Here is a 13,964-nt window from a genome sequence, read left to right on the forward strand (position 1 = left end):
GTTTAGTTTTAATTAGTTTCTAGAGCGGGTTTGCTAGTTTATATTAGCTTTAATTATTGTGACAACGCTTAGTTTTGAGTTATTTGTCAGGTGCAGGATTCAAAAAGGTCAGAGTATTGTGTAATACAAATTCAACAAAGGATAAAGGATATCAGTTACTGTTGGTAACGAGACAATGTAAAACTATAAGGGCATTTTGTCTCATTTCAGTTGGTTTTACTTAGCTTTGTAAACGCACAATACAGTTTCCGTTAGTTATCGTTTTTGGTATTTTTGTATTCAAGTTTTTTTTTATTGAAAAAAGATTAGCTTTTGTCATTTTGCTAGTTTTCGTTAACTATAATAATGACCTCGCTCTTCTTCACCAAGTCCCACTCGCTGGAGGGCTCGTCCAAGATGAACGGCACCAAAGGGGGCGGGGACTCTCACCACAACAACCACAACAACCACCATCACCACCACGGGCACCACAAACACAGCAAGCGCAGCAAGAGCAAAGAGCGCCGCGCAGACAGCAGCAGCACCACCGGGGGCAGCGGCAAGCAGCGCGGCTCGGCGGGATGGTGGAGCTCCGACGACAACCTGGACAGCGACAGGTCTTTAACTCATGTTCTGCTGAAAACGACAATGGGCGACTTTTATTAACAGTTTGACGGCCGAGAATTGTTTACTCCAGTGTTCCGATGCTGCGTAATACGACATCCCCGCTATTTGTTTTATGTGTCTAAATCGCATCGCATTAATAATAATAAAAAAAAAATGCCTCTGCCACGCAGCAGAGGGAGTTAGCTTCATGCTTCTGGGAAATTGAGTCCAATGCAAGTGGACGGGGGTTTTGTCTGACTACAACAGCCTCACAGCCCCCTCCATTCTGCTTGGCAAGATGGCGATTGGTGCGCTGGAATGAAAACAAACGGCGCAAGCTATTTTCGGCGGAATTTCGAGGAAAAAAAGCCCAAATACTTCAGCGTATGATCTAAAGGTAATAAAACAATCCTGGCAGCGTAGAATATTTGATTTTAATGCGGGAAACACGGATTTCGCAGTAGAACTGTTAAAAATGTCCCAGATCGCCTAGGACGACATTGAATACGCGAGTATTATTTTTACCGGCTCTTGGCGTCTCCGTCGCCTGGCAAGGCTTTGCTTCCGCAAATATTTTCCCTCCGTCCACACTAATCTTCGCGACGATCTTTAGCTGCGTTTTTCTCTGAATTGAATCTCAGATTGAGCTGGTCATACAGAACATCGATGTTTTAGGTGCACAATAAAAAATCCCCTTGTACAGTTTGTGGTAAAAAAAATGTTTAGTTGTACAGTTAACTTAAAACTTTCCTGCCTTGATCTCCTTGCCCCCTATAGCCCCTCTTATTACCTTTTTTTTTATTACCTTTTTTTTCACAAAAAACGAATTCCACACATTTTTAAACTGTGACGTGACAATAAATTCTGCTCCTTACAGCACGTACCGGACGCCCAGCATCATGTCGCGGCACCCCGCCGACCACCACATGGGCCACTGCTACCCCCCCGAGCACCCTGCGGTGCACGGGGGGCACCACCACCACCAATTGGCCCTGGGGGGCGGTGACCTGTCGCTCAAGGCCTCCAAGAGCAACAACGACGTCAAGTGCTCGGCGTGCGAGAGCATGGCGCCGGCGCCCGAGGGCAAGTTCATGAAGAGGAGCTCGTGGTCCACGCTGACCGTCAGCCAGGCCAAGGAGGCGTACCGGAAGTCCTCGCTCAACCTGGAGAAGCCCTCCTCCATGATGACCTCCGACCTCAAGCCCAGCATCCGGCCCTGCCACTACCTACAGGTGAGCTCACCTAACCTTCCTGAACCCTAAAGGCCTATTCATACTAGTTTTCCGTGATAAGGTGCACCGGTTTGGTGGTCACCTCATCACCTAAAACTGTATGTATAGGCTTTAACCTTGACCTCAAGCCCAGCCCCATATCCTATACCGCCGCTCTCCAAATGTATTGTATTCAATTCAATTCAATTCAATTCAATTCAATTCAATTCAATTCAATTCAATTCAATTCAATTCAATTCAATTCAATTCAATTCAATTCAATTCAATTAAAAAAAAGTGGAACAAAACAATACATTACCCCCATTTGAGAACCACTGCATTAGGCCATTGGACCCCCATGACTGACAGTGTACCAATTAATGTGGGTCCGGGGCGACTGTGGCTCAGGAGGTAGAGCAGGTCGTCCAATGATCCATGGGTCGGCGGTTTGAATCCCAAGACACTGAACCCCAAATTGCTCCCGATGTGCTGGTTGGTAGTACTTGGTACCTTGCATGACTTCCGCCGCAATCGGTGTATGAATGGGTGAATGTAATGCAAGCGCCGTGGATAAAGGCGCTATATAAATGCCCCATTTACCATTTACCATTGGTACACATTGGTCAGAGTTACAGACCTGTAAGGGTCCATAACTATCCATCATTTGGCTGCGTGCAGACCTCCTGGAACCACTTCAAGAACCATTGGTTTATGAAATGTAATGTGCACAGGATGGGGAAAATAATACAGTACATGCTCACTGTTGAGCAAGCAAAGTTACATACGGTTACATTACGTACGGTGGTTATAATAAGTAATATGATGTGGGTTTTATCCGTCGGGTTTCTTTATTGTTACATCTTGTGTAAATCATTATTTTTGTTCTGGTTCCTCAGACATTGTGGTATAGCAGTAATAATAATACATGTATAAAAGGGGGATAAAGAGCGATGGTCCTACAGTAGTGCAGATAAGGAGCTTGAGAAGGTTCTTTGTGCGAGGTTTTCGCTCCTAGACTTATTTACTTCAATTTAGATATCTCTGTGTTTACGTAAAAGCTGCAAAGTGACCTTGGAAATTGCTTTTACACACAGTGAGGCAGTTTTTTCCACGCACAGGGAGTTGTTGTTTGTTCATAAACCTGACCATTTAGCAATCTATGCTGCCTTTGGCTATGAGCCTGTACGAAGCCACTTCACTCTACGTCTGAAACGGTCCGTCGGTTGGGATGGCGTCGATCTTTGATTGCCTAAAGGCTCCCACGCTTTGACACTATATATTCTACTGGGGAGGCATACTTAGACATATCATTGGACTGGATTAAGGTTGGTGAGGGGTGCGTTAAAACGACCGGATTAAGGTTGGTGAGGGGTGCGTTGAAACGACTGGATTAAGGTTGGTGAGGGGTGCGTTAAAACGACTGGATTAAAACGACCGGATTAAGGTTGGTGAGGGGTGCGTTAAAACGACTGGATTAAAACGACCGGATTAAGGTTGGTGAGGGGTGCGTTAAAACGACTGGATTAAAACGACCGGATTAAGGTTGGTGAGGGGTGCGTTAAAACGACTGGATTAAAACGACCGGATTAAGGTTAGGTTTAGGTGTGCTGCCCCGTGGGAGGTTAGGGTTAGGGTGAGGGTTTGAGATATCGGACCAATGGTATGTCTAACCAAAAGCATGCTAGCATTGTAGCTAACATTCTAAGAGCTATGTACAGCACAGAGCACGACGCTCTATCTACAGCACAGAGCACGAAGCTGACGTCTCAATTAGTTGTTAATTGTCACAGCAAATCTTTATTTAGTTTTAGTCACATACTTTTCAATAAAATCCAATTTAGTTCTAGTCATATTTGATGGGCGCTATAGCCACTCCTATGCACAGCTTTGTGTGTGTGTGTCTGTAGAACGGAATGTGATGATTTGATTGGCTGAGCAGTGAGCACGGAATGTGATGATGTATGATGAGTGTCCCTCACTTCACACAAGTTTGATTTTATTTTTTGTAGTCATCTGAAATGTTTTACTTTTAGTCTAGTTTTAGTTTTAGTTAGTTATAAGAATTTAGGCTAATAATCTACAGTTGATTTAGTCCACTGAAATTTATTTTGGCAGGCCTTCCTTATGGCGTCCTAATGCCTGATCTGTGGAGTGGATCGGCTACCGAGAATAGCCAATCTAAAGCTCACAAGGCGTCGAGTGTGTCACCTATCTGCAACTAAGCATGAAATGACACTCTACTCCACTAGTCCGTCCCTAACATTTGTATCTAGTTTTTATTTGTTGACAAAATTGTAGTTAATTTTAGTATATTATCAGTATATTTAGTCATAGTTTTAGTCATAAATTCATTTTTATTGTATTTGTTTATTTTATTTTAGGTGGTCGACGAACATCTTTTGTCATATTTTAAACTTTTACTTTTAGTTTAAACACTGGTCTCCACCGGTGTCTGCCTCCACAGTGGTTGGCTCTGGTGTGTGTCTGTCCTGGATGTTCCACTGTGTGGTTTGGAAGGAACCAGCTCGCTGGGATTATTAGTAATCCAGCACAAACCCATGAGTGGCTCTGTGGGAAACCCCATAGTATCACCAGCATCAATTCACAATGAATCAGCACTTTTCAGTCGTACAAGGAATGCGTGAGTGTTCGTATTATAATATATTATACAATGCCGTTGCACACTTAAGGCTTTAACATTCCTTATATCATGGGGTGGAAAATAATAATAATAATACAAAAAAGATGTCCCAAATGACAATGTAACAACAGCACTCCATAATTTACACAACCTGAAAACCTTGATGGAATGGTTACCACCCGCAGCTAAAATAAAGCTAAAGGAATATAAAAGGGAAGAGCCCCTCTGAGACTCTGGCGTCGTAAACAACCAGCCGGAACATCACTCAGACTAGAACGTAACTATATGCCGTCAAAACGGACGTCAGCAGAAAGCGGGGAGTATTTCTGAGTAGCACATTTATAACCATAAGTGATGATAATTATGAACCAGACGGGCAATACTGGCTCCTCTCAACCTCGCGTAATTTTTTCCAATCCCAGTAAGTGCACCAAGCTCTCACACACAGCGACAACAGCAAGACTTCAGTGCAATCCCCCACCCCCCACCTCCCCTTCCCTGCACTTGTCACACACACACACACACACACGCACACGGAGACAGAGACAGTCTTTTCGTTTGGTCATTCAGTGGCAGTAGCGTCCGAGCCACAGCGTCATACACAGTTCTAAAAATAGCCCCCCGCAGGGCTATATTTAGTCTAACATTATCAATCCCATCGATGGAGGCTGACGCATCCTCCCTGAGGGAGCCGGTGCCCTCTCTGAGAGAGAGAGAGAGAGACCGACCATAGAGGTACAGAAAGAGGAGAGGAAGAGAGCGGTGGTGGAAGTGTGAATTCACAGATATATTGTGAAAACAAAAGGTTGACACTGGTTATGGGAGCTCACCAATTGTTCGGGAGCGTTGAGAAACGCATTTTCCTCTCCATCTCTCTCCCTCTCTCTCCTACATTTCTGCATTAAAGAGGTGTCTCCAGTTTGACCCAGCACAGCCAAAATCTTCACACCACCCCCAAATACTAGCCCCTTTCACGCCAAACATTAACCCATTTTGGGCGGGAACCCTTTTTGATGTTTTAAGCATTGTTATACATTAGCTATTGAAAAATAGCAGATCTACAAGCTTGTAGATCCGCTATTGTTTTGAAAAGTCGGGAAAATGTAGCGCAAATCTTTGAATAAATATTCTTTCAGAGCGAACATTTTTAACTCAAATATTTGCTTCTGGGGTGGTCCCGCCTGGAACAACATATTTTCAGATGGGGGTCGGTGGCCAATTACATATCATTTTTGGGGTCCTTGACATGAAAATGTTTGAGAACCACTGACGTGGAAACATAGGTTTTTCAAGAAAACTGTCAGGATTTAGAAGACATTGTAGAATCGTCCTCGGGCCTAAATGGGTTAACTCACCCCCCCCCCCCCAAACACCAGCACAAAGCGAGAGCTATAGTGTGATATTTCTGCTGATAGGGCGTTGCGGTGGGATTTAATAAGCCAATTAATTGTCATGTTGTTTTGCCAAAGGTGAAGGCTTTAGAGGGAGAGGCTGCTTATTAAAAAACTAAGAGAAGTGCAGAGAGCTGCAGAAAATAAGAGCGCTCACGGTGCAGTGTGCACCACCCACTGACTGGATCACTAAATGCTATGACATCACAGTCACTTTGCGCACCACCCACTAAATGCTATGACCTCACAGTCACTTCTAATTGCCCCCACCTCCCTTGTTCTACACATTGCTAGCCTGGGTTCCACCGCTCCAGCGTGCTTCGCTGCATGCGTTCCGTGTTTTGTTTTGTCACTTCACTACTCAGTCTGGCCAGCCTCCTGTTTGACTCGATTTCATAACGTCACCTGCTACGTACAGAGCCGGATTTACCTTGCTGAGGGCCCCCGGGCTGGAGCAAATTTGAGGGCCCCCCTTGGGGCGCGCGGCGGAGCCGTGCGTTCCGCGATTCGAAAGAATTTGGGTTATTTTGTTTTCATTTTGGGGTACCCAGGCCCCTAAAAAGAGAGGCAGGCAGGCAGGCAGGCAGAAGCTATCAATGGTTTAACCATAATACAACTAAATACAATAACTATACACACATTTCACTTGAATTGGATTTCAATACTTTACAATTTAATAATGACAACATTTAAAATTAAAAACTTTTTTTTAAAATATTTTTCGGGGGCCCCTGGGCTGCAGCCCACCCTAGCCCAACGGTAAGTCCGCCTCTGGCTACGTAGCCACGTTGTTGCTCATATGTCATCGGCCAGCGCCTCTGTTCATGCTTTTCTCACTGTAGAAAGAAATAGCGCCAGTTCGAGACTCGAGAGTAAAACCTACGGTAAAAAGTAAACACTAATTTGATTCAGTAGTCGACTGTGTCAGATTCACTAGTACAACAAACTGACGACTGTGTGGGGTGGGGTTAGTTTCATGATGCGTACGTTGCACGGTTGCAGGGCAGCAGCAGTAGCTGCGCGGTGCGCATGTCAAACTGATGTTTTTTTTGTGACTTTGATATCAGCCTCTGATGGCATAGCTAGCATTTGAAGGAGACATCTTTAACCCATTCAGGCCTGACGTCGAAATTTTAAAAAAAAAGTTTTCTAAATCATGACAATTTTCGGAAAGATTTGAGGCACATTTTAACGATTTTTCAAAAATAGCAGACCTACAAGTTCATAGCGCGCCACTCGGTGGCGCGCTATGAGCTTGTAGATCTGCTATTTTTCAATAGCTAAATTATAACAATGTTTAAAACACGTGACATGGATGCGTTCCAGGTCTCAATGGATTAAACTCTCAAAGCTCTCTTGAATTGTATCATTGTATATTAAAATGTTGTGTCAATTAGTTTGATTAACTGTTACACCTCTAGTACCTTACAGACAGAACATTTTGCGTTCAGCTGGGTGATTTTTATAACACCTGCAGCCCCCCTTACATGTGGAGTCCCCCAGGGCTCCATTTTAGGACCCATTTTATTTATTTTGTACATGTTGCCCCTTGGAGCTATCTTTGCCCATCACAACAGCTCCTTCCACTGCTATGCGGATGATATCCAAATGTACTTACCTTTTATAGCCAATGCAAATGACTCCTTTAAATTACTATTGGACTGCCTAGCCGATGTTAAAATCTGCTGGATGGACTCCAACTTCCTGAACCTCAACGAAAGCAAAACAGAAATAATAATCTTTGGCCATGACACTCCATGCATCTTCCACAACCCTGGGCCCTGTTGGCATCGCACAGTCTTCTCTTAGGCGCTGGTTCAAAATGCAGCTGCCTGCCTCCTTACCAGCAGCAGAAAACACGACCACATCACCCCCATTTTAGCTTTAGATTGCACTGTCTCCCCGTCAAGTTTAGAATTTATTTTTAAAATGAAGGTACTTTTATTTGTTTATAAATCTGTACATGGGCTGGCCCCCTCATACCTATCTGACCTCTTGGTTGATTATACTCCATCCAGACCTTTGAGGTCTGCCGGCCAGCTGCTTTTGACTGTTCCACCATCTAATGTAAGATCTAGAGGTGATCGTGCCTTCGCTGTTTTGCAGCACCAATGCTCTGGAATAGCCTCCCTTTTTATATCAAAAGTGCCCAGTCCATTGACCTGTTCAAGTCTCTTCTTAAGGCAGCGGTGGCCGAGCGGATTGCGGAGCGGTCTTGATACCGGAAGGTCGCCAGTTCGAATCAGCGGTCCGACACGTTAAAATTACCACCGCTGAAGTGCCCTTGAACAAGGCATTGAACCACTACGATGAAATGTTCTATGAGCAGGGCCTGGCTGGAAACAAGTTCTTGAGCTTAGCCCAGATACCCTGGGTAAATATAGTAATCATTTCATTTCATTTCAAGGCCCATCTTTTTTCTATGGCTTTTATCATTCCTGATTTTTCGTTGTTGTCAGTTGAACTGTTTCATGTCTTGTTGCCATGAGTGCATATGTGCACATAATTGTTTTGATGTTTTTGATGTTATATGCATAACTGTTTCTAGATTTATTGTGTACAGCACTTTGGTCAATCTCGATTGTTTTAAATGTGCTATATAAATAAAGTTTGATTTGATTTTGATTTTGATTTAGTTCATAGAAGACAGTCGTTGCTACAGACATTTTCACACTATGTCAGTAGCTGACAGGAAATGGAAGTACACTCGGACCTAAGCTGTTCCCACAGCAACGCAAATTCTCTGACAGGGTCCACAGAGACACTCTATTGCTTCTATCACTCAATTGCTGCTATCACATGTTATCACATGGTTGATTATCGCGTGTTCAGGTAAACGGCTTTGGGTCCCTCCAGACATGAAGCCATTGTGTGTGAAATGCAGACGTGTGGTGGATTGGCAGTGCGATGGATTGGCAGTCAGCAAAGCGCCCTCCATTCCAATGTGAAACAGCCTGTAATTGTCAATATCTGGGCTTAATTTCAGGGACCATTTGTATATTATACAGTGGGGTCTTAAACAGGAGGGGGGGGGGGGGGGGGTTGGCATTAACCCATTTTGACCTGAGATCAGATTCTATAAATGTCTTCTACATCCTGACAGTTTTCTGAAAAAGCTATGTTTCTATGTCAGTCGTTCTTCGATTTTTCAAAAATAGCAGATCTACAAGCTCGTAGCGCGCCACTCTGTGGCGCGCTATGAGCTTGTAGATCTGCTATTTTTCAATAGCTAAAGCATAACATAATACTAACACTAAAAGGGGTTCCCGCCCAAAATGGGTTAACCTGAACCTACCATCCCTTTTCTGAGGGGAACATTAGCCGAAAATAGCAGATTGTCTATTTCCGGCAAAGTGGTTTGGTGCAGGGCGAGAAGAAAAAAAAGAGCAGACCAAGTATGGGTTTCTAATTATTGAGGGTTTTAAGTTGTTAACTGTATGAAAATACACATTACCAGCAGGGATCCAACAAATGCTACACATTGATAGTGCTGTCAAACAAGTCTATACGAAGCTATCTATGAAATCTATGATTAAAAGGTTTAATCTGCAACACAATCTTATACAGTATATCGTGTGTGTGTCTCTCCGCTAAGGGGTCCTTGTTGAAGACCCATATTGTCTGCCATGTATACACAGATTAGACTGAGAGTTGCGACGCGGAGGCGGCAGCAATGTGTTTACTGTTTAGTTAAAAGGTCAACCTGGAGCTCATTGTCTGCTCTCTAATGAGATGTGTCAGGAGAGCAGGACCCCCGTCCTGAGGCAGAGCCAGTTCAGACGAGGTATTTAGTCAACTTAATGTGGTGGAACAGGTTGTATGGGGACACAGACAGGGAGACAGAGAGACAGACTGACAGGGAGACGGACTGATCGAGAAATAGAGAGACAGCAGACTAACGGGGAGACAGAGAAGCAGAGAGACAGGCTGACAGAGGAATAGAGAGACAGACCAACAGAGATACAGAGAAACAGAGGCCCCTTTTTCCACCAAAATAACTTTGGTTCTAGAACTGGTTCCGTTCTAGATTCTTGGAACCTTGGTGCTTTCAGGGAACCGGCGGCCTTTTTTTTGGGGTTCCAGTTCCGAACCAACTTTTAGTTCAATATTAATATAATACTGGTTCAGTATTAGGCAGGAAAAAAATAACTCGACCCCGGTGGAAGAATTGGCCATAGAGACAGACTGGTAGTATAAGGAGATAGATGGAGAGACAGAGAGAGAAAGACAGACAGAGAGAGAGGGAGAGAGACTTTGATTGATTCATTGACTGACTTCTTTATTGACATATTCGCAGTACAAGTAAAACAACATGTGTGTACAGTACAATAGTCAAAAGGACAAACACAAAAAGATCGAAGGCACAGAAACAGTCAAACAGTATTAACAGCTTGCAAAGGGTACAGAGGTACAGTTATACGTAAATGTTAAAGGATACCGCAAAATGCCCAGAGGGCTTGTTTCCATTGTGTTCGAGGAGCAATACAAATATATTTTCAGAAAAACATTGAGGAGTAATCTCTTCAAAAAGGGTCTAAAAAGAGAGAGAGAGGGTAATTTCTTTTGGCAAGCTAAAATAATTGTCTGGAAGAGAGGAAGAGACTCTTTCATAGACACAGACTCATTAGGCCTGGTGGAAAAGGAACCCAAATTGAAGTGAAGTGTGTTGTGAATCCAGAGAGAATCGGGGGAGAATATGAAAAGGGCTCTGATTTTCATTCGTTCAAACAAGCAGCGAACTTTTCGGTGGGGCACGTCCACAAGACAAGACTGAGCAACGGCAGCTCACAAGATAATACTGGATGTGAAGATGAAAAATAACAAGAAAACCCAGATTAGTCTGTAAAAGTAATTTCAACAGCAAATAAAACCTTGGCTGCAGCAGTGTTGATTTTGACAGCAAGTTGTGATTTAGTTTTAGTATGAATATTTTTTCATTTACTTTTAAGGGCCTTGCAAACGTGAAGCGAGGAACTCAGGCGTTGTTGCCTGGATCAACACAGGTCTCCTCCAGGTCTGTTGAAGAGGGGCGCAACAACGCAAGCGTAAAAAAAAAAGCTAAACAGAAGCCAGGTTGGGTTAGTCGCGGGCGTGTGCACGTAACGAGCACGCGCGCAACAAATTCACGGGACCGCGCTCACGTAAATACGCTTGCGTTGTCCCACTGGAACTTCTCCGAGCAAAAACGCAGGTCTCATTGAAAATGAACTATAGGCTCGTTTTATCGCTCCTCCGTCTTTTAGTCCGATTTTAGTCATCTCAAATGTTTTAGTGTTGGTCTAGTTTTAGTAGACTAAATATCATAAGACTTTAGTCGACTAAATCTGCAGTTAAGTTAGTCAACAAAAATGTATTTTGGCAGGCCTTGATGGCGTGTCGCAGCACGGTAATTTCAAAGACTCTTGAGCGTGTACAAATTAATTTGTTCCATTTGTACACTCAGAGTTACACACTCGTACGGGGACATTTGGAACCCACTCAAGGACACTTTGAGACCCGCTGGAGTGTTCCAAGTGAGCCAACATGCACAGTATCAGCATAGCACCCTGACTCTGTTTGACCAGAATGGAACATAACATGGGCTTCATCAGCAACACCTGTGAAGGAAGTACAGGGAAGGGGCCCGGATGTAGGAAGAGTTATTCTGTGTGCGTAGAGCCTATTAACGTTGCTCACGAGCGCATGAAGCACCCGGAGGTACCTTTTCTTCCGGCATTGGCTCCAACGTTGGAGCCAATAGAGCAGAGTGCGCTGGCGTTTCAGACGATAGAAGCAAGCACAGTAGAATTATAAATGCAGAAGTCTTGCAATACCAGATTCTATGCCTTCAATAATCCTCAGTGGTTCTGAGGGCTGGCTTAACACGCACGCACACATTATGCACAGTGACATTTACACAAAACACTAAATCCCTTCACGTACACACACACACACACACACACACACACACACACACACACACACACACACACACACACACACACACACACACACACACACACACACACACACACACACACACACACTCACTCTGACGGGCCTTGAAGTAAGCTTTGAAGATTACCTCTGAGGAACACTTTGTGCATATCCGTCCGTGAGTGCGTGTGTACGTGCATGTTTGTGTGTGTGTGTGTGTGTGCAAGTGTGCGTGCATACATGCTTGTCAGTATTTACCATCTGTGTATGTTTCCATGACATGTACTGTAGGAGCGAACCCCAGAGAGCATCCCTATTCTGGTGGGAACCGAGCTTATGGACCTGCTACTTTTGGAGAGGACGTTTGGTGTAGAGTGAAAAAACAAGCGTACCAAGTAAGGTTTATGTGGAGTCCTTGGTGTTGTCCTGGACAGTCAGCTCCACTCGGGACCACTTGGCAGATGTTGTGGTAGTGTGAACCACTTGGCAGATGTTGTGATAATGTGGACCACTCTGGACCACTTGGCAGATGTTGTGGTAGTGTGAACCACTCTGGACCACTTGCCAGATGTTGTGATAATGTGAACCACTCTGGACCACTTGCCAGATGTTGTGGTAGTGTGAACCACTCTGGACCACTTGCCAGATGTTGTGGTAGTGTGAACCACTCTGGACCACTTGCCAGATGTTGTGGTAGTGTGAACCACTCTGGACCACTTGGTAGATGTTGTGGTAGTGTGAACCACTCTGAACCACTTGGCAGATGTTGTGGTAGTGTGAACCACTCTGGACCACTTGCCAGATGTTGTGATAATGTGAACCACTCTGGACCACTTGGCAGATGTTGTGATAATGTGAACCACTCTGGACCACTTGGTAGATGTTGTGGTAGTGTGAACCACTCTGGACCACTTGCCAGATGTTGTGGTAGTGTGAACCACTCTGGACCACTTGCCAGATGTTGTGGTAGTGTGAACCACTCTGGACCACTTGCCAGATGTTGTGGTAGTGTGAACCACTCTGGACCACTTGGTAGATGTTGTGGTAGTGTGAACCACTCTGAACCACTTGGCAGATGTTGTGGTAGTGTGAACCACTCTGGACCACTTGCCAGATGTTGTGATAATGTGAACCACTCTGGACCACTTGGCAGATGTTGTGGTAGTGTGAACCACTCTGGACCACTTGGCAGATGTTGTGGTAGTGTGAACCACTCTGAACCACTTGGCAGATGTTGTGATAATGTGAACCACTCTGGACCACTTGCCAGATGTTGTGATAATGTGAACCACTCTGGACCACTTGCCAGATGTTGTGGTAGTGTGAACCACTCTGGACCACTTGCCAGATGTTGTGGTAGTGTGAACCACTCTGGACCACTTGCCAGATGTTGTGGTAGTGTGAACCACTCTGGACCACTTGGTAGATGTTGTGGTAGTGTGAACCACTCTGGACCACTTGCCAGATGTTGTGGTAGTGTGAACCACTCTGGACCACTTGCCAGATGTTGTGGTAGTGTGAACCACTCTGGACCACTTGGTAGATGTTGTGGTAGTGTGAACCACTCTGGACCACTTGCCAGATGTTGTGGTAGTGTGAACCACTCTGGACCACTTGGTAGATGTTGTGGTAGTGTGAACCACTCTGAACCACTTGGCAGATGTTGTGGTAGTGTGAACCACTCTGGACCACTTGCCAGATGTTGTGATAATGTGAACCACTCTGGACCACTTGGCAGATGTTGTGGTAGTGTGAACCACTCTGGACCACTTGGCAGATGTTGTGGTAGTGTGAACCACTCTGGACCACTTGGCAGATGTTGTGGTAGTGTGAACCACTCTGGACCACTTGCCAGATGTTGTGGTAGTGTGAACCACTCTGGACCACTTGGCAGATGTTGTGGTAGTGTGAACCACTCTGGACCACTTGGCAGATGTTGTGGTAGTGTGAACCACTCTGGACCACTTGCCAGATGTTGTGGTAGTGTGAACCACTCTGGACCACTTGCCAGATGTTGTGGTAGTGTGAACCACTCTGGACCACTTGGCAGATGTTGTGGTAGTGTGAACCACTTGCCAGATGTTGTGGTAGTGTGAACCACTCTGGACCACTTGGCAGATGTTGTGGTAGTGTGAACCACTCTGGACCACTTGGCAGATGTTGTGGTAGTGTGAACCACTCTGGACCACTTGGCAGATGTTGTGGTAGTGTGAACCACTT

General features: G+C 44.8%; 1 protein-coding gene across 1 annotated transcript in view; it reads left to right on the forward strand.

Moving 5' to 3' along the window:
- The window catches only part of dlgap2a (discs, large homolog-associated protein 2a), a 426,762-nt gene that overhangs the window by 301,442 nt on the left and 111,356 nt on the right, over window positions 1–13,964 (forward strand). The window contains exons 7-8 of the mRNA XM_079527917.1: window positions 370–596; window positions 1,463–1,817. Of these exons, the coding sequence (XP_079384043.1) occupies window positions 370–596; window positions 1,463–1,817 (582 nt within the window). The remainder of the gene's footprint in view (window positions 1–369; window positions 597–1,462; window positions 1,818–13,964) is intronic.

The sequence above is a fragment of the Electrona antarctica genome (genome assembly GCF_951216825.1).
Source record: "Electrona antarctica genome assembly, chromosome: 18".
Taxonomy (NCBI): Eukaryota; Metazoa; Chordata; class Actinopteri; order Myctophiformes; family Myctophidae; genus Electrona; species Electrona antarctica.